This window comes from Argiope bruennichi, chromosome 7, assembly GCF_947563725.1.
Source record: "Argiope bruennichi chromosome 7, qqArgBrue1.1, whole genome shotgun sequence".
In the NCBI taxonomy this organism is placed as follows: Eukaryota; Metazoa; Arthropoda; class Arachnida; order Araneae; family Araneidae; genus Argiope; species Argiope bruennichi.
The window spans coordinates 32,201,769-32,227,560 of record NC_079157.1 but is presented as its reverse complement, the minus strand read 5'-3'; the positions used below and the strand labels follow the sequence as shown (position 1 = coordinate 32,227,560).

The window sequence follows — 25,792 nt, the reverse complement described above, 5'->3', positions numbered from 1 at the left end:
GGCTTTAACGTGCACCAGACCGCTTACACGACGGTGCTTCGATGGAATTGGGTCTCGAACATGAAGCCCTCCGGTTCCGAAGCCAAGACCTTACCACCAGGCCACCGCGGTTTATTGAAAGGTTGGGACACTGTAGCGAAGGAGGCTACAAACTCACAAAGTTACTGCAGTTCGCTGCCAAGATTGCTCTTCAGCTGACTTCCACGTGTAGTAGCACAGGATGATGCATTTTGTGCTTCGTAACATAACAAAAAAACCGAGTATGTAATTTTGTCGCCTACTTTCCTTTGATTGGCATCAAAGTTTGACACCAATCTATAATTTTGGCTATAAAATCGTATATCAATTTCACACTTAACAATTCTGTACGTTATTGAATTATCGTGTTCACACGCATACCATACGGAAAGACAAGATTTTCCTTCGATGAATTTCCTCTAAATTCTAATAGAAATCTATAATTTTATGTTAAGGTTACCTACCAAATTTCATCGCTCAAGCTCAAAGCGCTTCTGATTTCTTTGTGTTCGCAGACAGAGAAATGCAATTTCAAAAAAGTACTTTTCGAATAGTGGAGTTTGAAATGTGGAGTACGTCAAAGTCTCCAGGACGGGTTTTTGAAGATTACTCTGCATATATCGTACAGGAGAAATGAAAAAGAATGACAATCAAACTAACATGATTTAATTTATTATTATTTTATTTTAAGATGCATTGTTCGATTTTTGGTTTTGGTTTGGTTTGGTTATATTAACGTCCCGTTTGAAGCAACACTAGGGCTATTTTGGGACGGACCTCGTCATTTTGAACCGCGGTCAGATGACGAGGACGACACCTGAGCTGGCACCCCCCTCTCCACACCACACCACACCAGCGGGAGGACGTTTGGTCATGACGGATTTAACGTGCAACAGACCCCTTACACGACGGTTCTTCGGTGGAATCGGGTCTCTAACCTGCAACCCTCCGGTTCCAAAGCCGAGACCTTACCACCAGGCCACCGCGGCCGCATTGTTCGATGTATTCAAGTCTAAGAACATACTTTTGGAGTAAGCTCACTTTCAATCACCAAGAAATTTCGTCTCTTAAAGTTTTAAATCCTCCCCCCCCCCCAAAAAAAAACTGTTTTTCATATGTACTTCCTTCAAATTTTTCTTCTTTCAGTTTACTGAAGCTTTTTCAAGTTTATTAACTCTGACTCTCTAGCATTAGGAAATGATAGCCTTTGCTTATAAAAATCTCAATTTATCCATTTTAATAATAATAATAATATGATTTTTTTTTCTTTCACATAACTGGTGAATTTCCCAAAGTTACTGGTGGGGAAACATAATTATTAATATGATAATATTATCATGTTAACTGGCTTAAACTTTCGTCATATGAAATGCACATTAAAAATTCTCTCAAAATGACATGACAACTGAAACAACATATTATTGAACCTGAAGCTTCCAAATTTGGCAAGAAAATTTTCAAACAGTTTAGTAAAGTAGATATATCAAGTAAAAACTCCCCCCCTTCTTTCCTTTTTTTCACTCCCTAGCACATCAATTTATGTTCACATGCTTTAAGCTTCACATAATAAATATTATTTACAAAATTTTACAATATTCTTTCTCTGTTATAAAGTTCTGATAAAATCTGCAAGTTCTTAAATGCGGAAACTGTCCACGCTTTTGAGCATGCGTCGATGGCATTTGTTTCACCAGACGAGGGATAAGTTTAGTTTAGTTCAATTATACTAACGTCTCATTTTTTTAAAGCAACACTAGGGCTATTTTGGTACGGACCTCGTAATTTTTAACTGCGCTCAGATGACGAGGACGACACCTGAGATAGCACCCCCTATCCACACCACTCCAGCGGGATGACGTTTGGCTCGGACGGATTTAACGTGCACCAGACCCGCTTACACGACGGTTCTTCGGTGGAATCGGGTTACGAACCTGAAACCCTCTGATTCTGAAGCCGGGACCTTACCACCAGGCCAACGCGGCCCTCAGATCACGGGATGAGATTAATGATGGAGGTGTTTACATTAAGCAATAAAGCGAATTCAAATTATTCGCGAAAAAGCACCGAAAAACTGTCATAAAAGGATATAAATTTACTACAAAATGCTTTAGAACAGTTTCTATTTTACGTAAGAGGTCTAATATAGAATTACGACTTAATAAATAATAAATTTATATACTTAAAATTCTTTCATTAATTTTTTTCACTAACAATAATAATAATAATATTTTATGTTAAAACACTTCTATTTTTATTCATTGTTAAATTTTTTAAGAATATTTTGTGCTAAACAAAGGTGAGAAACCAAGTTTAATCTACATAAAATATTTCATTTTCCTGACACTCTTGAAAACTTTATTGTCATATATTAAACTAGCCACATAAACAATTACTACACAAGTTCGAATTAAAATAAAATAGTATGAGCCAAAACGACAAATGAAGGGGGGGGGGAGGGAATGCATCTAAAGGAACAGAAATCAAGACAAAGAATTACAGACATGTACTGATTTTACTACATATCATCCCTTTGCAAAATAAAATCATTCGAAAACTGTTGTCTCAGGAATGTGCAAAAAACAGTCCTCTAATATAATTTATAGTACTGGAAAAGACAAAATCTATAAAAATATTTATTACCAAAACTTAATCAGAAGAAGAAGGTTGACATTGACCTGGTGACCAATTAGTGTAATAAATTTACAGGATGGAGAAAAAAAAAATATCTAGAAATTTTGTGTCATTCACTTATTATGAACCATGCACAATGTTTTAACAAAAAGATACTGGAATTTATCTATCAGCTTCCATTACAAGATTACACAACTAAAACTCGGAACTTTAATTCTGCAGTAAGTTGAAAATAGTAATAAATGTGTCAAATGTGCAAATATTGACAAATGTGAAATTTAATTACTTTGTGTTTTGTAGTAATATAGTTAAAAAAGCAGAACTAATTTTACAGTTTAATTGGTCACTTCAAAGAGTAATAGTAATCTTATAGTGATATCATATAGATATTTACAATGTCAGTGTGAAAATCTGCATCCCATATATGATAGAGCACTCTTTAATATTTTTTTTGCAGGGTATAAATGCAAATCTACATACAAGAGAAAAGATTTATAATCAAAAGTTTAAAAAAAAAAGACTGTAATAATCATAAATTTAATGCAACTAATGACAATTTATTTAAAAATAATTTTAAAAAATTAAGTTGTTTTAAGAGAGTGCTCATATGTCACTACATAATATTAGTAATGACAAATAAATTCAGAAATTAAACTTTTATTTTTAAAGTGAGGAAATAAATCATATCCTTTATTGCAAATCTTAAAGACTAGATTACTAGATTATTAGAAATACTCATTTCAATTTTATTTTTCAATGAAAGTGTTTTGAGATATATAAGGCTTTTAAGATAGAAACAAACAGAACAGCAATACTGAAACGACAAGTATATATAAGTATTATAAGATGGGAATTTGAAAATAATTAGCATATCAAACAGGTTTATAGCATTAAAATGCCCCAGATATTGTCAGTATAGATGGAAAAAGGAGATGTTATTCATCTTATTGGACTTAATAACAGCTGAAAAAAGGAGAAAGATTTTTTTTTTTTTTTTTTTTTTTAATTTTAGAAAAGGAGAAAATGACGGTCAATGTTGTCTCTTTCAACAACATATAAAAGAAATACTTTATTATAACAAAAGTTAGGAATGAACTGGGATTATGATGAAATAACATACAAATTATCTATACATGAGAAATATATAAACAAAGTCTTACTGTTAGAACCATCTTTATTTTTCATTTATATGTGTTTAGGTGAGAAATTGCAAGCTAACAAGCTCAAAAAAGACAGAACCATATTTATATTACAAATATCATTAATTTTAAGATGACCATTACTTCCACCTATTTGCTTTTATATAAATTAGAGAATTTCAAAAGAAAAAAAATCACAATTTTGATATTCATCTTAATCTATGTCTATTCATACACGAGGGGAGCTACATACCTTAAATTAGCATTCTTTTAAAAACCTTTTTCCAGTTTTATTTGGTAGTTTAGCTAGAAGTTACCAAAATTAAGACATAAAAAATATTGAAAAGTGCTATCAGTTTTTTTAAGAACATATACTATTCTATACCACAGTATGAGTAGTATTTTCTGTCTTTTCATTCTGCTTATAGTCATAAAGAAAAAAATGTTCAAATTTTAAGAGACTTTTGAACAGAAAGGAGTAAGATTGCTCATATTTGGCTACTTTTATTTTTAGAGAGCAAGATATCATCACACAGCATCAAAATGATGCAACGTTTTTTAAAGTGCCTTAGACACCAGCCATATTTATAAATATATTATCTTATCACTAAGCACATATGTTTAAACTTCATCTATAGTTATATTATCTTCCCACCAGTGGCAGGTCATCAGCTTAGACATTAACATTGCTGCAAAAAATATTTAGCAGAATACCACAATTTAAATTTTAAAAAAACATTCCTTTCCCATAAGCAGTCCACACTTTTTAATATCAAATCTGCTTTTGAAGTTTGTATTTTTTTTAATATAATAAAAAAGTAATTTTTCAATATATCAATTAAAAAAATTATGTGATTTGTGAATTGAAAATTAAACAGATATAAGTATTAAAGCCTCCTTCCCCTCCCCTTCCATCTTCACAACTGTTCAGCCCAGTCAGTTCATTAATGCTCGTTGAAATATTAATATCAAATAAGAAATACAATAAATGATCCATAGCAATTCATAATAATTGATCTCTCAACAAAATTTTCATTTGAATACCATTGCAAAAATTACTCCACAACCTCTTTTTATTTTTTCCCCTAGTAACCTCTATCAAAAGAAAATGAATATTCAATAAAGCAGATGTGATCATAGAAAGGCAATAAGAACTGAAATTGAAACTTATATACATCCAATGAAAAAAATAAAAGGAAAAAGAGAGAGAACTTTGGATCGAAGTAAAATAACAATAATAATAATCAGTACTGGTTCTGCGCCGATTGCAACTCCAAATTCAGAAGGAGAAAAAAAGATTGCTTTCTCTTTCAAATTAATCAATCAGTTAAGTATGCAGTGAGCTTTTATAGGTTGCACAATGACCGGCATTTCTCATCTTTTTTTTTATTAATTTTCTATCAATTTTTATTTTATTTATTTATTTTTTCATTTTTTCTGATCATTAAACTCTGACTGAAAAAGTGGACAAACAACATTGAACTCTGCAAAAACAGAAGAGTAAAGAAATTCAATAATAAACTGAAAATGTTACTTCAAAAACATAATTTCAAAGGGGTGCTGAACCTTTTGAGTTTTCATGGGCATGTCATTACCAGTCCTCATATATAAAAGTTAGGAAACTTTTCTCTTTAATTTCTGTTATTTCTAAAAAGTAACACTTAATCCATTGGGGATAAATTTAAATAATTACTTATTTTCCTCTTAAATCCTATCTTATTCCTCCAATATCCTATGTAAGGTGCAAAGGAGAAATTTGTGTAATCTAGTGTAATTTTTGTTCTACCCACAGTTAAAATAATTAAATTGCTACACAATGAAATTGACAACTAAATATCTGAAATCTTGCTTGCACGAAAGCAAAAATTTAATACAATCAATTACATTTCAAATTAACCTTCTATAAAACTATAACTCTCTATTGAAATTACTCAAATATAGAGTAATTTCAATAAGTTATAAAAAAAACTTCATAGCAAAAAGAAAAAAAAATTGTTCTGTCTTACCCTGCATTGAAAATGGACCTCCACCACCATTTATAATCTTCAGATGACAGTTGGAAATAAGTAAGTGCAACAGATATACATGCAGTTACACTCAGTAGTATAAAAAACACTACAAATAATACACCGTAGAGTGTATATTGTTCTCTTCCCCAGACTGTAGCAAAGATATAATACAGTTCAACAGATATAGCACTAAAAAAAGAAAAAGCAAATGTTATAAATAAATCATTTTATAAAGGTAAATTTATTAAAGAGTTCCAAATCTGGAAAATAATAAGCAAGAATTCATCTATCTGAGTATCAATATATTTAAAATAATGCAATTATTTTCTTTAATTAACTACTAAAATGTAAAAAAAAAACTTCATGTAACCTTTTTTTTTTTTTTTTATCTCTTTCATCATCTTAAAAATTTTCAAAAATACAAAGGGGAAAAAAAAGGAAAGAAATCTAGACAATGGGAAAATAGATTAACCTGTTAACTAGCTATAACGAATATTTCGTCATACACGAACTACTACTACAATTCGCATGACAACATTTTTCGTCATGGAAATTTGCCTTTACATTTTTAATGCTCCATTGTCCTCCTTGTGAAATGAATTTAACAAAAATTTATTCCCCAGTTAACAGTAATGTACTATAATGATACTTTAGATTTTTAACATAATTACCAAAATAAGAATGAAAAAAAAAATTCTATAATATATATAAAAAAAATTACTTCTCTTTCTATCAAAATAGCTTCATTGCAAAATATATTATTAAGAGTAAAAATTTGCTACAATAACATAGCAATTTCATGAAATCTTCACCTTAAAAATCTAATAATAAATATATTTTCTGAAATCCACCAGTTTCTTTTTAAAAAATATGTAACATTTAATACCAATTACAAAATTTCTTTTGTACATTTGCTTTTAACACAACTGCTTTAAAATACAAGTTTTCAAAAGAAATATTCAGGGGAAAGAATGCAATCATCAAATTTGGTCTAGTTATAATTTATAAAGGTTTTTTCAGAAAAAAAGTAAAAAAGCTCTTCTTTTCTTTGCTACTAACCTCTAAAAATTATTTTCTCCTCATATGCTGCTAATTTTCAATATTTAATTATTTTATTTATATAATCATCATATACACAAAGACTGCTTAAAGATATAATAAGGATAATGAACTTCCATGAATTGCAAAATAAATGGAAACCTTCCAAGCACAACCAATGCTAAAATGTGCATTTATCTTTTAAAAAATTATGTGGATAGTCTAAAAATTAATTTGAATGCATCTAGTTATAAGACTAAATTTTACATAGATTAAATTAACCATTTCTGCATACTAAATTATATATTTTGTAATGATTTTAAAGCCATACATTACAACAGAAAAAGTAAGCATTCTTAAAATGTAACTTGTTTAAAACTCTTAACATTTTTGAAACTAAAATTTAAGAATATATTTGGTACATACTAAAAAAATTGGGACCACAGTATAAAAAAAAAAATCATAAAATTCAAAAGAGATTCAAACTTTCAACTGAAACAAATCATAGCATTATAATGTTTCAGACTTGATTCATTGGCCTTTATAATATTTTTTATAGTTTATTCTTAAATATGCAACAGAAATTATTATATACACACAAAAATAATAAATTTAATATTGTTACAATGTGTATGAATTTAAAATCAATAATTAAAACTATGAAAAGTTTTTTAAAGTAAAATATAGGTAAAAATATGCTTAAAAAATATATTAAAATGGGGGGGGTGCATGGAAACACAATAAGTACACTGATTAAATATACTAAATAAACACCACTTAAAACAGTGCTTTGATATTTTGGAAGGAAATTATTTTGTTTTTTAATATTTTATGTTTTTAAACCCTTTCTTGGTGAGCACCTATTACATAGGAAGTTTTTAAGAGTAAAATTTACAAGTGGTTTGCTCCATAGAGCATGTTGAATGATTTTTCACCATGCACATTGAATCATTTAAAAAATATTACACTATTTTTCACCAATTTACAAAAAATATGCCATCCTATAAAGATTATAATATTTTAAAAAATTAAAAGAATGAAAATTAGAGTAACTAGAGGTAGACAGTGGTTCTCTAAAATATTCATCAAATACATCTTCATCATAAAATATTTCCAGGCAATTTTCCAAATACTTAAGACATTTGTAGAAAGGATTATGAAAATAAATCTAATTAATTTGCAAAAAAAAAAAAAAAAAAAAAAAAACCCAGCTAATTGAACTTGTGCTTTGATAAAAAAAAAAATCAATAAATAAATAAAAAAAAAAAAAATATGGAAGTGAAAAAAAATTACCTGAAAGGTAAAAATCCACCAATGATGCAATGTACAACAGCAGAATGATACCAGTTTACTGGTGGTATTTCACGCGGTATATGCTTGGTTCGACAGGGAACTTCAAAATTACCACTCCAGTTTTTCCCTAAAACTCCACCAATAATACAAAGAGGATAGCCCACTAAAAACATTAAAAAAAAAAAACACTATTAAAAAATAAAAACCTTTTTTCATTATTGAAAAAATAGATTTTGAATCTTTTAATACAATGCAAGATCAGAAACAGTTTTATTTGTGAAAACTTACCACATAACCATACTGCTAGAAGTAATGTAATAGTACTGGCAGGAAGAGCTTGAGTTGATGCATATGCCCAAGCTATGCTATTCTGTATACTCCATATAATAAAAAATGGGCCTAAAATACCAATAAAAAAATTTGTAAATTAACGAAATTAGTATCTTGAATTTACAAAACAATATCTTTTTGTTAATGACATGGTAATATAAATAACACTATATACATTATTTAAATACATTTAGAAAATGCTTAAAAAAATAGGAATTCTGCATAAATTAAGTAATTTATTTTTCAAAGAAATATTGGTATCTGTAAGTTTTTAAAATCTCTAATGCTCAAAAGGCTGAATAGTAAAATAATTTTAGATAAAAGCATACATAAGCAAGAAAGTAATATCTAAACTACCTGAAAAATCAGCACATCTTACATTGTTTTAATTGATATGCCTATATACTATTTGCACTATCTCCCCCCCCCCATAAAAAAACATTTTTTACACAGTTTTGGCTTTAATGATTTCATAATATTTGTAAAATGAAATGACATGTAGATTTTTATTTGAATTTTTCCTAAAATTTTCCGAATAATATTAACTATATAGTTGACCAAAAAAACAAAATCAACTTTTAAAAATGATTCTATATTTTTATTTATTTGAGGAAAAGGCAGATTATATAATATAAATTTATTAAATTCGATTTTTTTTTCTCCAAATATCATTTTATTTTGCTAAGATATCATTTTATTTCTCACCTATCAGATTCCTATCTATGTTTTTAAATAAAGATAAAAATGAAAAAGTTATCAAGACATCAGCAGCATAGTGACTAGGAAGATGAGGGGGGGAGGGTGAGAATAAAGATGTCCTGGACACCAGCCTTATAGCACACCATCAGAACAAAATTTAAGTGCAGTAACATCATTGTTAAAAAAAAATATCATGAAAGGAGTAATAAGCCATACTTTGAGTATCATGTATATTTATTAAATCACAGATGAAAAGCAAATGGGAAAAATTTATATTATGCCCCAGATGTCTGTTATCCTTGCTTCACCGCAGAAAATACATGTTACAAGAAAATGCAATTTTATAGCTCAGGTATAATTACAGCTTTACATGCTGTACATATTACAGCTTACAGCTGACTATGCTGTGGTGTCTCAACAAACTTTCAGACACCTTTCAAAAGCAATTTTTAGAGGAAAGAAATAAAGCAAATTCAATAAACAAAATAAAAAATAATAGAAAAGTATGATTTAATAATTATGTAAGTGATAAATGGGAAGCATACCAGAAAATAAGAAAGAAGTCAAATTTATATTCCAGACCCATAATTTTCCGAACATTTTTTTATACATTGAGGCCGAGACATATCCTGCAACACCTAAATGGAAAAAAGAAAATGATCATAAGCCACAAATATACTTCAATAAATGGCAAAGCAGTGGCATAATAAATATTATTATAATGGCATCTGTCCATGATTATTAAGAATGTAGTCAAATTGCATAAATTAGCAAAAAGTAAACAGATATAAAGTCATGAAAAACAATAAACAAGAAAAAAGTTACTAACAAGAGTAGATTTTAAAATCATATGCTTTATTTCAATTCTGATAAAATGCTAAACCAATAAAAAACATACAAAGTAATTCAATATTAAACGTATAATTAGCCTTATCATTCTAATACTTTTTCTTAATATATATTCCCAATTAGATTTAGTAAATTAAAAAACGCTTTAAAAAATTTTTCTAATGCTTTACATTTTAATCAAGGTTTAGTCAAAGAACTAAAATGGCATGAGCCTAAGATATATGAAATATAATTTATATGCATATTTGGTTACCTGATCACAGCTTTAAAAGTGCGTGTTTGTGTGTGTGTTCGTGCATGCGTGTGTGGTTTGTTTGTTTGTTTGTGTGTGTGATTGAATTTTCTTCCCTTCATCTTTAAAAGATTTTTGATTTTTCAAAATTAGAAACGCTTTCGATTGATCAACTTCCTACCACAGTTTTATTTCCTAAATCTCTAAAGTTAAATTATATTTTTTCATTAATGTTTTTTGTCCAGTTGATAATAGTTGGTATATTTGAAAAAAAAAAATGCATTGCATTTGATAGTCCTAAAGAAAAAGAATAGAGAGGGTTAAAGCAAAGTATTTATAAGCAACATGACATACACATGCAAACAATTCTAAAATATTAAATAATAAAAAATAAATATAAAACTCATACATGAGTACATGAGAAAATCTTTAACACAGTCTTTAATTGAAATTACCAGAAAAAAAATTAATGAGAAAATCAGTCATTTTTTAGCATTTAATCTTTCCATATTTCAAAGCTTTTATTCAAACTGCCAAAAGAATTCATCTAAAAAAAATTAAGCTTCTAACTACACTATTTAATTAGATGACACCATCTGTTTAAGATATTCTTGTCATATTTATTTAACTAATTTTTCATAGGATACTTGAGATATTAATGATTTCATCATCATTTTTTAATGAATTATGATGAATGTGAAATGCCTTAATTTTATTTATTACTTGGAAAATATGATTATTCGATAATTCACTCTCCACATTTAAGGATTAAATGGTATTCATGAAAAATGCAAGGCAGATATAATCACTGAATAAACAATTATAAAAATTACAATCCTTTAAATATGAAGGTGGCAAATTCCATCAAAATGGAAATAAAACTAAAACTAAATTTTGTGCAATTCGTAATTAGTTAAAATATTAACTTGTGTTACAATAAATTTCAAATAGTCATATTAATCAAAATTGTAACTCAAAGCCTTCTAAAAAAATATTCAATCTTAAGAAAATTATACTTACCAGATGTAAATGCATAAAGAAGAAATGCTAAAGTATTCATAGCTCCATGTTTATGAACATTAAATAAACCTAACAAAGACATGATTACAATCCCAAATGCTATGGAGAGAAACTGACATCCTACACCTAAAAAGATTAAAGCATTTTAATAAAAGAATGATTAAAGAATTTTTTTAAATGCATTCATCATATGATATACTGAGTCTCTTTGAGTCCAACAAAGTTAAATCTAATAAACAAAAATAAAAGGAATAATTAATACTGTCTAAGCATTTTTTTTTCCAAATATAAGATATACATTTAGAAGAAATTGCAATTTCCTTCAAGTTTATTGACAGTATATGTTCATAAAATACAAAATTATTTTAATTGAAATGGGATCTAGTTCTTTTGTGGCATCCTGGAAACATATTTTTTGATTTATTTCAAATTCAGTTACAACCTTATTAATACTACCTTATTCCGAAATTTTTCCAGATATAATAACATTTGTTACATATCATTGCACTTTCTTTCAATTTAGCTTTCATTCAAGATTTCTTCTTTGCAATTCAATAATATTTTCATTAAAATCCTCCATTTTCTTAGAAAAGTGAATGTTACTTTATTTTACATTAAGTACTGTATAATATATTTACTGCAATAAAAGTTTGATTTTAAAAAATGCATACCAGCTAAAATCTGTCATTTTTCAAAAACTGACATAACTGCAATGCTATTGATATTTTCTGGTTTCTGGTTTTAACAATTATCAATGTGTTTTAAAGTATAAACTATATTTTTGGACTCAGGCAGTATTTTTTTAATAGATTAGTTTTTTTTTTTAAAGTTTTAGTTTCTTATTTTGATCAGGGAAGCATATAAAATCTTTATAAAGTTCAGAAAAAAAAGGGAAAAAAATATTAAAAATTTCATAAAATTTAGAAAAATCTGAAAATATCAAAAAATGAATATTCTCATCTGAATGGCACAATTATTACATGTTCTCAATATATGCATTATTTAAAAATGTAAAATACAATTCAATAACAAAATTAGAAGAAAAATTATAATTCTTTAAACACATATTAAAACTATCAATAAACATATTAAAAATACAAAACCCTTTTCTGAGCTAAATGTAAATGTTAAAACATTTACATTTATACTGCATAATATTTCAATAGATTATAACACATAAAATCATATTTAGAACTATTGAACTGATCATTCTGATGTACCCTATGACTTTAATCAATGCTACCAAAAAAAGTTGTCATTGACTATAATTTTTTTAAGGGTCTTTTAAAACTAAAAAATTAATTTACACAAAATTTAGTTCAGACTACAAAGATGCACAAAAGAAATTTATGTTTAAAACTTTTAAAAACTTAAATTTAAATTCTTAATTCGGCATATGTATAGAAAGAAAACTTTTTACCTAATATGGCACAAAATAGGCTCTTGTATGGAGGAAAACGAAAAATATCTCCCCTAATAATTTTCCAACCATATTCATCACATTCCAAATTTTCAATATCATCAACATCACCATTGTAACGGGCAAAATCATTTCGTAAGATTCTGGTCTATAAAATAAATTGAAATATCTGTCATCACAGCACTAGTAATGAAAAAACATCGAAAGAAGTGGTAAAACAATTTTATTATAAAAATCAATATAAATTTAACAAATATAATGAATTTCCAATTTAAGTTTTAGTCGAGCAAAATAAAAGTAACAATGATGATGAAAAAGATATAAATAAAGTAATAAATATGAAAAATAATTCAAGAATTAGATAATAATAACACAACAAATTAAAAAAAAAAAGATTAATTTTCAAAAAATTATTTTTGAAAATGGGATTTTCTAAAGTAAAAAAAAAGAAAAAGAAAAAGAAAAAAAAAAAAAAAGAACTTTAAATAATTTTTAATTTTATAAATAAGAGATATACTCACCAAAATTACTACAACGAAACCCAACAAGAGCATAACAAGAACAGCTGAATTAATGACAGAAAGCCAATGTATCTACAAAACGGAACACATTAAAACATGAAAATAGGTACTTCACATTTAATTTTAAAAAGACATATTTGATAATATTTCAATAGTAAAAGATATAATTTTGTCACAGAAATGAGGATTGAAAAATGGCAATCATTGATTTATTGAATGTTAAAATATTAAGAAAATTATAATTATTAGGAATCCATTTGAGCTTTATTTTAAAATACTATCTCAATTGATTCTGAATTCTCATAAAAGTTGCATCATAAATTGACTGTATTTGTATGTATTAGATTTGTTTGTAAAAATGCATACATTAATGATATCTGAATATTTCTTATATATTTCTACAATGCTTTAATGAATCTGAAGAAAATGAGAAAGATATTTATAGAAAATTAACATGTGTTGAAAATAGGTAAAATATCTCTATTACAGTTTATAAATATTTTTTAAATAGCAATAAATTAGAGAGCAAAGGGGAACAAAATCCTAAAATAGGACAAACTACATATGATCAAGATATATTTATAAAAAAAAATTTAGTATCAATTACAAATAAATAAAATAATTAAATAAGAGGAAGGGAATACCAACTATTTTATTTTATATATTAAAAACGTAAAAAAATATAAATAAAATTATGACATTTTACTACTGATCACATTTGGAACTACTTCAGATATCTTAAATATCTTAGATTAATCCAAATAGAATTATTTTTAATTTATTATTAGTATTAACTATAATTGTTTATTTTGAATCATTTTTCTTGTTTTTATTAACTATTTACAAAGAAAATGAGGCAAATTTTGGAGTAATGATGCATGTATATTAAATTTTTTTATCTCAATGTGAACAAAACTATTTGGACAATTAAAGATTTTAAAATAACATCATTAATAGTTGGCATACTATCCGTACATTCCATCATCTAACATGCCTAATTTAATGGAAAAATCTTTCAAGATGCTTTACAGGACAGACAATTGAACCAAGATTTACCAAATTTGGTATGTAATTACTTCTTTGATCATAGAAGCTTACTACAAACAAGGTTTTCAAATAATTTTAATCAGATTTTTAATTATAAATTAACCCAAACATTGAAATTTTGACTGAATAATTTTGTACATTATTATATAAAAACCAGTTTTATATCATCCTCAAAATAAACTATTTAATGATAAAAATTTTATTACTGTATAACTTTTTTTCTAATCTTAACATATTTTCAAAATTAAGTTCAAATATTCTTTAAACTTATCTTTGTTCTAGTTATTAGATTTATACTTATGCATATTGCAATGATATTAAATCGATTTTTATACGCATGTTATCATTAACAGACTACTAAAAATAAAATTTAAAAATGAAATTAAGACAGATGAATCAAATCAAAAATATTATGCTATTATATTTCAGACTACATATTTAAACCGATTTTAATATTTTGCAATACAGCAAATTATATAAATTCAAAATTTTTCAAGTACCATCAACAGAACACAGATATAAAAAGGGGAAGGAGAAAAAGCTTATAAAAGTTTGTGTACATCTCACCTAAATATAACATATAGAAATATGAGTAGGTATTACAGTTGAAATATGTGTAGGTATTATAGTTGAAATTAATACCATTTGTTCAGTATAATAGAAACCTGATATAATAAAAACATTAAGAAACTCTTTTTTTTTTTAAATTTCAATCACTGAATAGAAAAGTGTCTTATAGATATTTATAATAAGGCTATTTCCAGAAGGAATTAAGGAATTCTGGCTAATGAGAACTTTAACTAAGAATGGAAAATTAACAAAAAGTTCCATCTTAATCAGTACATGATGATTTTTATTAATGTTTACATTCACTTTAAATTCATTAGTAAAAAATAGCAGATTCATACTTATATCTTAACTCACCAGAATATCAGTTGGTCAGAAATACATCATGTCAATTACACTGAATATTATACAAGGATTGTTTTATAATGAATTATCTTCATTTATATGACAATCAAATTATAGAATGATTTAATAAGCATATGGATTCAACATAACACAATAAAAGTCAATAATAATAAAACAACAGCAAAGAAGTCAGTTTATTATGTACATAAGACTTTTTTACCTCTAATGTTTTAGGGAAGAAAGAAGAGCTCCTTGCTTTTTTTAATCGATCATCATAAGTTTCCCTATTAATAAAAGAAATTATATAAATTTCAATTCACTTGCATAATTAAAACTACTCCTTAAAATGAAAAACATTTATTAACAACATGCACAAGGAAGAGAAATGTGTGATATACAACATTCACGAGCAGAATCTTGAGATTTAAAACAAGAAATGATTAAATTTCTCAGTTTGGAACATAATTTAATATAAAGTAATAACTTTTAAACAAATATTGTATTTCAATATTGATACTAATCAATATTTTTTTATACTTATCTAATAGGAATATAAATTTAACTTTATTTAGAATTGATAAAATCCAAATTAAATAATATATATGTTAAGATAATAGAGTAAAAAAAAAAAAAAAAGATGATCAGTATGAATAATAGTCAGTTATTATTAATACTAATCATGATTACTATTAACAATAATTGAATTAATTGCATTTACAATGTATAGCATATCAGTGAAATATATCCACTGAAGAAAGGAGTTCTGATTTATCAAAATCTTGATTTATATTCCATGGTAAAATATGTTAGGAATAAATTAAAACTCTCCTCCTGTTTTATCAGTTTCTTTTTCTTTTTTTAGTGAATTAGTACCATGATTGACATTGCCTAAGTAGAATGATATGCTTATTCAGATCACAACTGGTTCATCTGAATGGATATATTATAGAATAAGATGAAGTTTTTTTTCTTAGTGTCAGCATATAAATATAAAATAATTCTAATCAGCAATGTTGATACATGAAAATAAGATGCAATATAGCAAGCAGATATGTGTGTTCTACAAAAGGTTACCTCTTTTTTAATGCTATATTGTAAGGAATCAACCATGTTCAACTACAATAAACTAACAGAATAAACTAAAATTTTAAAGATATAAAGTTTTATTATCATGTGTGGATCCCTTTCTTATAAAACAATTCCTTTTTCTTTTTTTCATAAGAGAATATTCCAATTATAAATCAATCATAGAAAAAGTTTTTTTTTCTTTTTAATTCAGTTAATCAGCAGTAATGTTGAAAAAGGGAAGAGATTATTGGTACTAATCTATAACTACTTAAAAAGAAAAATTCCATTTATTGGAATGCAATAAATAATAATTTTTGCTAAACTGATATTTTTAAGAAGTTTGTGATGCAACAGAATTGGTACAGTTATACAAAATTTTAATGTTAAATTATACCGGACTTCTATCAGGTGTAACTAAACATTAAACAGCATAGTCAGAAATTGATTTATCATATATATGCATACATTGTCGAGTTACAATATTATGACTACCATGCAGGTTGATGTTTAAACTCCATCTAAACACAACTGTTGCCAATCACAGGTAAGACTCGGAAATGTATTTGCTGGAAGGCGTATAAAGATTTCAGAGTGCATGCTTACATAGTGGTAGTTGCCATAATGGGCAAGTCATAAGATTCAACAGACATTGAAAAAGCTACAATTGAAAAGCTACAAAGTACAGAGCAAACAATAGCAGCACTTTTTAAACTCTAGCTTTTGTAAAATGTTCAGGTATCATCACCACAGTGAATGTGTACAATACTGAAAAAATCAGTATTGCTTATCTTCCAAAGTCCACAGATCTTAACGCTGTGAAAATATTGCATAACTCTTCTTTCTTGCTAAGTTTTTGAGCATTTCAATTAAATTTTATTTGAGTTCTTTTGCCTTGACAATCTGAGAAAATTCAGACAATTCACAGCTAATCACTTAAAATGCTAAATCAGTAGAATAGACATAATCATACATCCCATCTACAACACATAGATAGGATGTATGATACATCCTATCCATTCTATAAGTAGAATTTCTCAAATGAAAAGAGTCCTTTTTCACTTTGTTTATACTATTAAAGGCTCGGACTTTCTGCATTCTCTCGAAAAATATTTATGAAATAATCATGAAAGTTTATTTTAATGAATATAATATGTGACTTTATTTATGAGATGAAAAAATGAAAATAATTTTTAAAATTTAAAATTCTGGATCTTTTTTTATTGAGAAATTGTCATCTTTACATAAATGTAATAAAGTTGTCTTGAAATACAATTGATCATTGTTTAAATTAGGTCCACTGCAACTTTTTTATCTGCTACTATTTCATTTTAGGTATTTGAGAAAGATTTTGATGAGAACATATCATGAAAAATTCCTTCTTTGACGAAAACTATGATTCAGTACGCTAAATAACTAATGCCTTTTCTTTTATTAGTCAATATACTGCAAGCAAGAATGTACTTTGCTCTCTTTTTTTAAAAAATAAAATAATATTAACAAACTAATTAAAGTTTTTGAAAATAACTTTAATACAAATATGGGATACTTTATAGCCTTAATTATATTTTAAAACACATTAAAAATACATTAATTATACTAATCAAAAAATACTTTTTTCAATCAATTTCAGATATTTGGAAGTGAATATAATACCTTATAGACATTTAAATAATATACCTAGTACTTTTTATTCATATTTAAAAAATTCATTAAAAATAAAATTAAATTAAAATTAATAAATCTCTAACTTTCATAAATTAATTATCTAATTAGATAATAAAATCTACTTTGGAAATGCATTATTTTATCCCAGTAAAATTAAAGAAAGTATCTGAAAAGCTTAGATGATTCAAGCAACTGTAGTTTTTTTTTAATTAATTGTATTCTGTAACTAACTTTCAGGCTTCAAAATGCAGTACTCAGTATATGTTTTTTAATATGTCAATAAATATCACGCTATTAGTAAAAAATAATATTTTTCATAATTGTTGGAGGAAAAATGGTTAAATTGTATTTCCAAGTTTTATAGTCAAAAGTCAAAAAAGAAATTTGTCACAACAAAAGTGCTAACAACACATACTTTGTATTCTGTTATTATGTATTTTATTTCAGTTAAGAAAACTATATGCAATAGAATATTTCAGAAACACATGAACAATAAATATTAATTATTACAACAAAACAATTACTAAAATTTTCAAATACATACATGCATTATCATTAAATATATATCTCATATCATATTTAAATACATATTTTACCTGGTTTCAATCCAATTCACTGTATATGTATGTGTAATGGGAAAAGGAGCCACTGCATCATTTAAACTCAAGGGAGAGACGCCTGCAGTTGAAACATTAGCAGAAATAATCTAAACCATAAATTATTTTTTTTATTGAGTCATAAAAAAAGAGATTAACTTATTTCAATAATTAGCAAAAAGAATTCACTTTTTCAAATATGGTAAGCAAAACTAAGATAATTAAGCTTTTATAAAGAAGAAAGAAAGAAGTTAGTAACATAAATCTTTTCATCCAATGAAATATTAAACACAGAAAACACAAAATTAACATAGATAGAAGAGGCAGGGGGAAACAATGTTATAAAAGGAATGCATATATAAAAGGAATAAATTTTACTAAACAGCTGAGCTTCTTATATTTTCTCCAAACAAAATAATCCTATCACAGTCAAAAACATTTTGATGCAACCCATAGTTGAAAAAATTAAAGAAAATAAAATATCACCAATAATACAAAGATAGTAAAATAACCTGAAAAAAAATGCCTTATGTTAAATTTTATGCTTTTAGGCTGACTTTATACAATTTTATTTGGAGATAATTACAGACAGTTTAAAAAGCCTTACTAAGAAATACTAAATAGACATACATAAAAATTATATTAATAATAGCTTAATAAAGAATCATTAATTCAAATAACTTACAGAACTATTAAATAATGAATGGTTTACAGAGATATTAAACTGTGTATTATTAAATAAAAGGAGAAAATTTTATTATAATGTCAAACAATGTATTATATAATATTATAATTCAACAACAGTTTTTATCATATTATCTGGTATTTAAATATTAGCTATCCTAATTGAAAATGCTTTTCTGAAGTTAATCACAACTACGATATATATATATATATATATATATATATATATATATATATATATATATAAAGAGAGAGAGAGGGAGATGGGACTCTTGTTAACAGAAAAATTTATAATTTAAATTGAATAGAATAACAATGGAAATTTTTATCTAAAATTTATTGATAGCTTCATTCATCACAAATACCTTGTTGGCAATTAAATTGTGGTGGAAAAATTAATTATAAGAATCCCAGGTAATATTAAACTAAGGATAAAAACTATAAATAAAAATGAATGTCAAAAGATGAAATAGTAAGATTTAGTTTTTACAGCCTTTCAAAGAATATTATAGTAAAACTTGGGGTACGGAATATCTTCCAAAATATATATTTGAAATAAAAATTCAATAAAAAATATAAAAAAAGAATTGAGATCTATGATTATGCACACATATTTGTAGACTTCATCTATGAATTATATAGGATTGTTACTAAATGCTATAACAAACATTAAGCCTTTTTATTTTATGTAGAGAAAAAATTTTAAATATATTATAATGAAAACTATAAATGTAAGCTTAACTTGAAATAAAAAGACATGTATCATTTAAAAAAAATAATCATCCTAGCACTATGAAAGATTTGATAGAATCCAAATGTTAAGCTGTTAGCACTTTAACTCTTCTAATATTCCTCAATTGCAATAGTTTAAAAGATTTAAATTCAGAGAAGAAAATGGAAAAATTTCTTGCTAATAATATTTGGACAGCTAACATACAGCCATAGGCTTGGTGAGATGGCATTGAATCTTCCATAATGTTAAATTTATTTTTAGATATAATATGCAACAATTAATGTGTAACAAATTAGATATGTCTGCAATATTTCACATTGATTCATATCAAATTATTATAATTGAAAACATAGTTTCTTAAATTCTAAGACAATGTAAAAATTACTTTTGCATTGTAATACTTTCAGCTGTTATGGAGTAAAAAAATTTTACAATTTTACATAAATGTAATTTAAATTTCAATAATAATAAAAACATTCCAAGGTGCAGACTTTTACTCTCCAAGGTAGAAATGTGCCAGATATGATAGCTGGAATGTAAAATACACACACACACACACACACATGGATACAGACATACACATAGAGTCGCCATTATTATTAGCAGCAGAGATGTGTGCATAGATAATTTTAAAATTCTAAGAATTATTCATAAAAACAGGAATTACTTACCACAACATTTGAATTTAATATTTGGATAAAGAGTTAATTATATATTTCTTTCTAAAAAATCTATAGTCATGAACTGTACTGACCCATTTTTGTAATTCAAAACCCAGAAATAATTTAAATTGGTAATTACATTCAAATTTTAACAAACAAGTCTCTTTTTATTTCTGTTTGAAACTTCTGAATGAAGAAAAACATTTAGAACAAATTCTTTGAACATCAGAAATGTTCTCTTTATTCAACTTCAAATGTTATTTTATAAATATATGTAATAACTTCATTTTCATTGCATTCATAAAATTATTTCCTATTCACTTAAATTAAAATTTTAAAATGTTTTAATTTATCAGTTATTCCCATACCCCTTCGAATATAATGATAGTAGTGTTATTTATTTTAAATTGCTGTGCAAATAATTCTTTAATTTATCCAATGTGATTAGATTACCGAAAGTCTCTTAACTGAACTGTTAGAACTTCACAAACTTCCTTCCTCAACTTCTTTTCACTTCAAATTCTTAATGATAAAGCTGCATTGCATTTGATCCCAATCTTTAAGGTTCAAACTACTGATAATTACATTTAATTACTATCTTTAATCCTTCAAGATAACAATACGCAACGAATCTACAATACAATATAGGTTTATCATAATATTATATATATATATATATAGAGAGAGAGAGAGATCTACATGCACATGCATTCAATTTTTATAGAATTTTAGGTAATTCTTACTTTGTTACTGTTATACATAATATTGAATGTATAATGTGTCCACAAATAAATTTTGTGAGAATGGGGCAAAAAACCTCCTTCTTCAAGATGGCCGATGAATCCATGAAGCGGAAGATCATCTGTGAATTATGAAAGCAAAATCTTAACATAAAATTACATCTAACACATTTGCATAATAACCATGTTCATCAACATCCTTCACTTTAAAGCTAAAGGCTGATCACAAAAATAACTGCAATTTCTCATCCATTTTATGACAAAGATATTTAGCAATTCCTAAAAAACTGACAGAGTGAAGGAATTTCAACGATTATTATTTTACTTTTTGCTATAGTTCTCAATATCAAAAAATTTCAACTTCTTCATGAATTAAAGGCCCGCACAAAAAATTAGGAAGACAGTCCATACCAAATTGCAAAAAAGAATGCAAATGTGTTATATTAACAACTGATACTTAAAGAAGATATTCTACATTTAATATGCAGAACCGTCCTTTCTTGCTACTTACTAAATATCTTTCTTTTATAAAGCTTAGCATTTTGAGAACCAGAAAAGTAATAATATCAATATTAAAATAATATTTTTAAATTTGCTTATAAATTAAAACTGGAAAGTGAAATTTCTGTAATTTTTCAAGTTTCCCTATTCAACTAAATTTCAACCCATTCTAATATCACCAAATAAGTTGAATAGTTGCTAAGTCAAGAACTAAGAAATATGAATATCTGAGATTTCTTTTCTTTACATATATTCAAGACCCATTTTCCATTCAATCCCATTTCGACTAGATTTTCCTAGGGAGTTACTAAAAAGTACCTGACCATGAAAAAAAACTCACCTATATATTTAATTTTTAATGTGTTTTAAATATATTAATGAATTATTAAAACTTAAAATGTAATTTTATTTTATGTTTAAATAATTCATTTAATTAAAGATTATTGAAAAAATTTAATTTTACTTTTTCTGTGCATTCAAGAAATTGTTTCACTGATTTTAAAAAACGAAATCATCAAACGAATTGTCAAATTTGAATATGTGTTTGGATAGACATGTGTAAACATGTATTGGTAAAAGACACATTATTTTTTTTTCTAGACATGCCTGCACCATTGGTCATATTACATTGCAAAAGACTTACTTTTTATTTATAATAATTGTTTCTAAAGCATATTCATCAATATTTATTAAAATGCCAAATTAAAATAAAATTAAACATTTTTGGCTAATAGAAATAATTACTAATGTCAGTTTTAAACTATTTAAGAGATAATTTTATATCATAAAAAAATTGTCATCTTTAATTTAAAAAGAGATTGTTCAAAATACTATTACTTAATGAAATTATTGAGAGAAATTCTTTTATTACAGTAAAAATGAACGTACCTATTATAAATTCAAAATAATACAAATCCTCAATAGCTTCTTTCAACTGAATAATTTCTCTTTCATTCAAAGATAAAGAACAAAGTTTTTCATTTTTGATAGGAACTAAAATGAACACAAATCATAATATCAATATAGATATACACATTTCATAGTACTATTTAGTACTTTTATCAATAATATTATTTTAAATATATTCTATGTACGAAATAAGTAGAAAAATTTTATTTTGTTATGCACATACAATTAAAAATAAAAGTAGACTAAAACCAAGATAATCTATTTACCTCGAAAAGAAATATTATACATAGAATATGCCATTCGGTCTCCTTCTAAGACTTCTCCTAAAGTTAAGCTTTTGTGCTCAATCTGAAAAATAATTATTATTTCACGAATTAAATTACTTTAAATATTGACTAAGCATTTAGCAATAAAGAGTAAAAATGAAAATATGTGAATAATTTTTCTGTTTTTAAAGAAAAAACTATTTTTGATTACTGTAAAAAGGTAACTTATCAAGCAAAAAAATTTAATTGCAACAGAGCAGTAATGTCACTTTCCTGTATAGAGTATATAAAATAATCATAGCTCAATAGATAATTTCTAAACCATTAAAAATAAGCATATTTTTCCAGTTGGAAAAATGATCCAAATTATACAAGAACTTATATTTTCAGATGCTTGAATAATAAAAAAAAAAGTAATACTTAAAAAATAATTTAAAAAATCTAAATTTTTTTACAGAATACAGTGGTGAAAAGCTTATAAGCCAGTTAACAGCTACGTTACATGAGCAATTACTTTTGTATTGTGGTCATGTTACTCGGCTGCGAACGCAAGGTCCCAGGTTCTATTCTCGCTCATCACAATTTGCCACATCCGTGACCTCGAACGATGAACCTACAAACTTCGTACAACTGTTGTGGGGTCATCTACCCACAGCAAAACCAAAGTCATCAGATTCACTTGACGCAGCAACCCAGTCATCAGACTCACATGACGCAGCAACTCAAAGTTGTCGGACTCACTTGACACAGTAACACAAAAAGGCCGCAGCAACACAAAGCCGTCAGACTCACTTGGCGCAACAGCATCAGCAACCACTCACCCACACATGCTTACCATAACGATACTCAAATGGGTACAGGTGCATTAGATTCAACGGCTAATACATCACCACTCAACAGCCATATCGTTCGTCTCACTTCCGACTCACTATAGGGAGAGTCTGTGGTGAAAAGCTTATAAGCAAGTTAACAGCTACATTAGATGAGCAATTGCTTTTGTATTGTGGACTCAGCTGTGAAACAAAAGGCCCCAGGTTCTATCCTTCCTCGTTCCAATCAGCTACAATACCAATTTCATTATGCTTATATAGAAAAATATTCTTGATACACTGAGATTTTAAACAAATAATCCATTCATCAGTAACTGAAATTGATGAAGTTATGTTACTTTGAATATTACCTATACCTATTCCAGATCATTTTGGACCATTTTAATGGCTACTTGAAGGAACATTTGCCAATTAGGACATGCCATTTCCTTGAGGTAGCAATTGACAGATCTAAAGTAATGAATTCAAAACTCAGTTAATGTAAAAATTAGACTTTGTACTTTTATCAGCAATATATTTTTATTGATTCCAACAATATAAAATACAAGTTTTTACAGTACTTGTTTATTTTTACAGCTCCCTTTTTTTTATATAAAGATTTTAAAACACCAAGATTTACAATGCTCTATTATACATAAGATACAAAAATTTCTCTAAAATGGCAGACAATATTTGTATTTTTGGGCAATTTATAGCGGGTGCAATAAAAATAAACAATCACCTGTCTTACATGATTTACAAATTTTTCCAATTGGAAGTAAATATTAATCTCTAATAGTTTAGAAATTAGCTACTGGGCCACATTTACAAAAATATTATGTATAAGCATGCTTTTTTTAATTTTTACTGGTACTTGCATATTAACCACACAGCATTGGTGAATTTTTGGTTCAACCGCATACTAATGGTGAACTTTAGGTTTACCCACATATCATCGGCAAAAATAATCAACGTGACATCTTCAAAGATTAATTATTAATTGCAGCAAATATGAATTTTTGGCAATTATATGCAGGAACAGTTAATACACAACTATACTTTTGCTTGTAATAAAATAGATGAAATAATAACTTATTTTTAAAGAAATAAAAGAAAACAAATCTTTGTTAACTACATCATTTTTAGCCTTTTAGTTACATCCCAGATAAAGTTTAGAGTAATTTAATTCATCTCAAAGAAAGTGTTATTTATTTAAATTAGGAAACAATTTGTCAAATTTATTCATCAAGCTTTTCCTCAAATAAACAATTATAAATCTTGCTGAGGCCAATATATCATATTGCTAATAAAAGGTGGAGGGCAATTTTACAATAATGTCAGTTAGAAGATAGATCAGGAATGAAAAATATTATTTTATAGTCTATATATCTAATATATAAAAATATTGTTTGTTTGTTTGCATTTTATGCACTGTCATACCGTTCATTCGATTGTGATAAAACTTTGCCAACTTATTGCTTCCTTTTGGGCAAAGGTCATCGGCATAATAGAATTATTAACATTTATTATGAACACAATAAAATTTACAAACAAATTGTTTCATGCATTTCTATGATTCAATAGTGTTTTAAAGTTTAGTGCTGTTACATATCCAAAATAGAATTATATTTATTGATGCCAATCAAGTTAAGTTATATATAGTAGAAATTTTTCAATTTTGAGAATTGACAAATGATATTTCAAGCATATATCATACTGATTGCTTCATCAAAAAAATATGCCTCCTAAACAACTGTCACTTAGAGATCTACCAGCACAGCACAGAGAAATAAGCAAATTCAAGCTTCTCAAACATACGAGGGATGACAAGCGAGCAATGAAGCTGATGATCTATGAATTGCAAATTCACATGTTTCAGAATCTCAAGATCAACATTCGGCAAAAATCAAAATACAACGTTTACATGCTACTGGAACATACACATCAGAATATTAAAGCACAAAATTGATTTTTACATCATCTTAAAGTTCAAAAAATAAT

At 26.5% G+C, this 25,792-nt stretch overlaps 1 protein-coding gene across 1 annotated transcript in view; it reads right to left on the bottom strand.

The window, feature by feature from the left end:
- The window catches only part of LOC129976484 (transmembrane 9 superfamily member 1-like), a 40,981-nt gene that overhangs the window by 13,950 nt on the left and 1,239 nt on the right, over positions 1–25,792 (bottom strand). Inside the window, exons 3-14 of the mRNA XM_056090093.1 lie at positions 22,983–23,064; positions 22,696–22,800; positions 21,310–21,428; positions 18,488–18,597; positions 15,379–15,442; positions 13,200–13,271; positions 12,679–12,826; positions 11,259–11,384; positions 9,703–9,795; positions 8,417–8,527; positions 8,129–8,291; positions 5,795–5,986 (exon numbers count right to left, since the gene is read on the bottom strand). Of these exons, the coding sequence (XP_055946068.1) occupies positions 5,795–5,986; positions 8,129–8,291; positions 8,417–8,527; positions 9,703–9,795; positions 11,259–11,384; positions 12,679–12,826; positions 13,200–13,271; positions 15,379–15,442; positions 18,488–18,597; positions 21,310–21,428; positions 22,696–22,800; positions 22,983–23,064 (1,385 nt within the window). The remainder of the gene's footprint in view (positions 1–5,794; positions 5,987–8,128; positions 8,292–8,416; positions 8,528–9,702; positions 9,796–11,258; positions 11,385–12,678; positions 12,827–13,199; positions 13,272–15,378; positions 15,443–18,487; positions 18,598–21,309; positions 21,429–22,695; positions 22,801–22,982; positions 23,065–25,792) is intronic.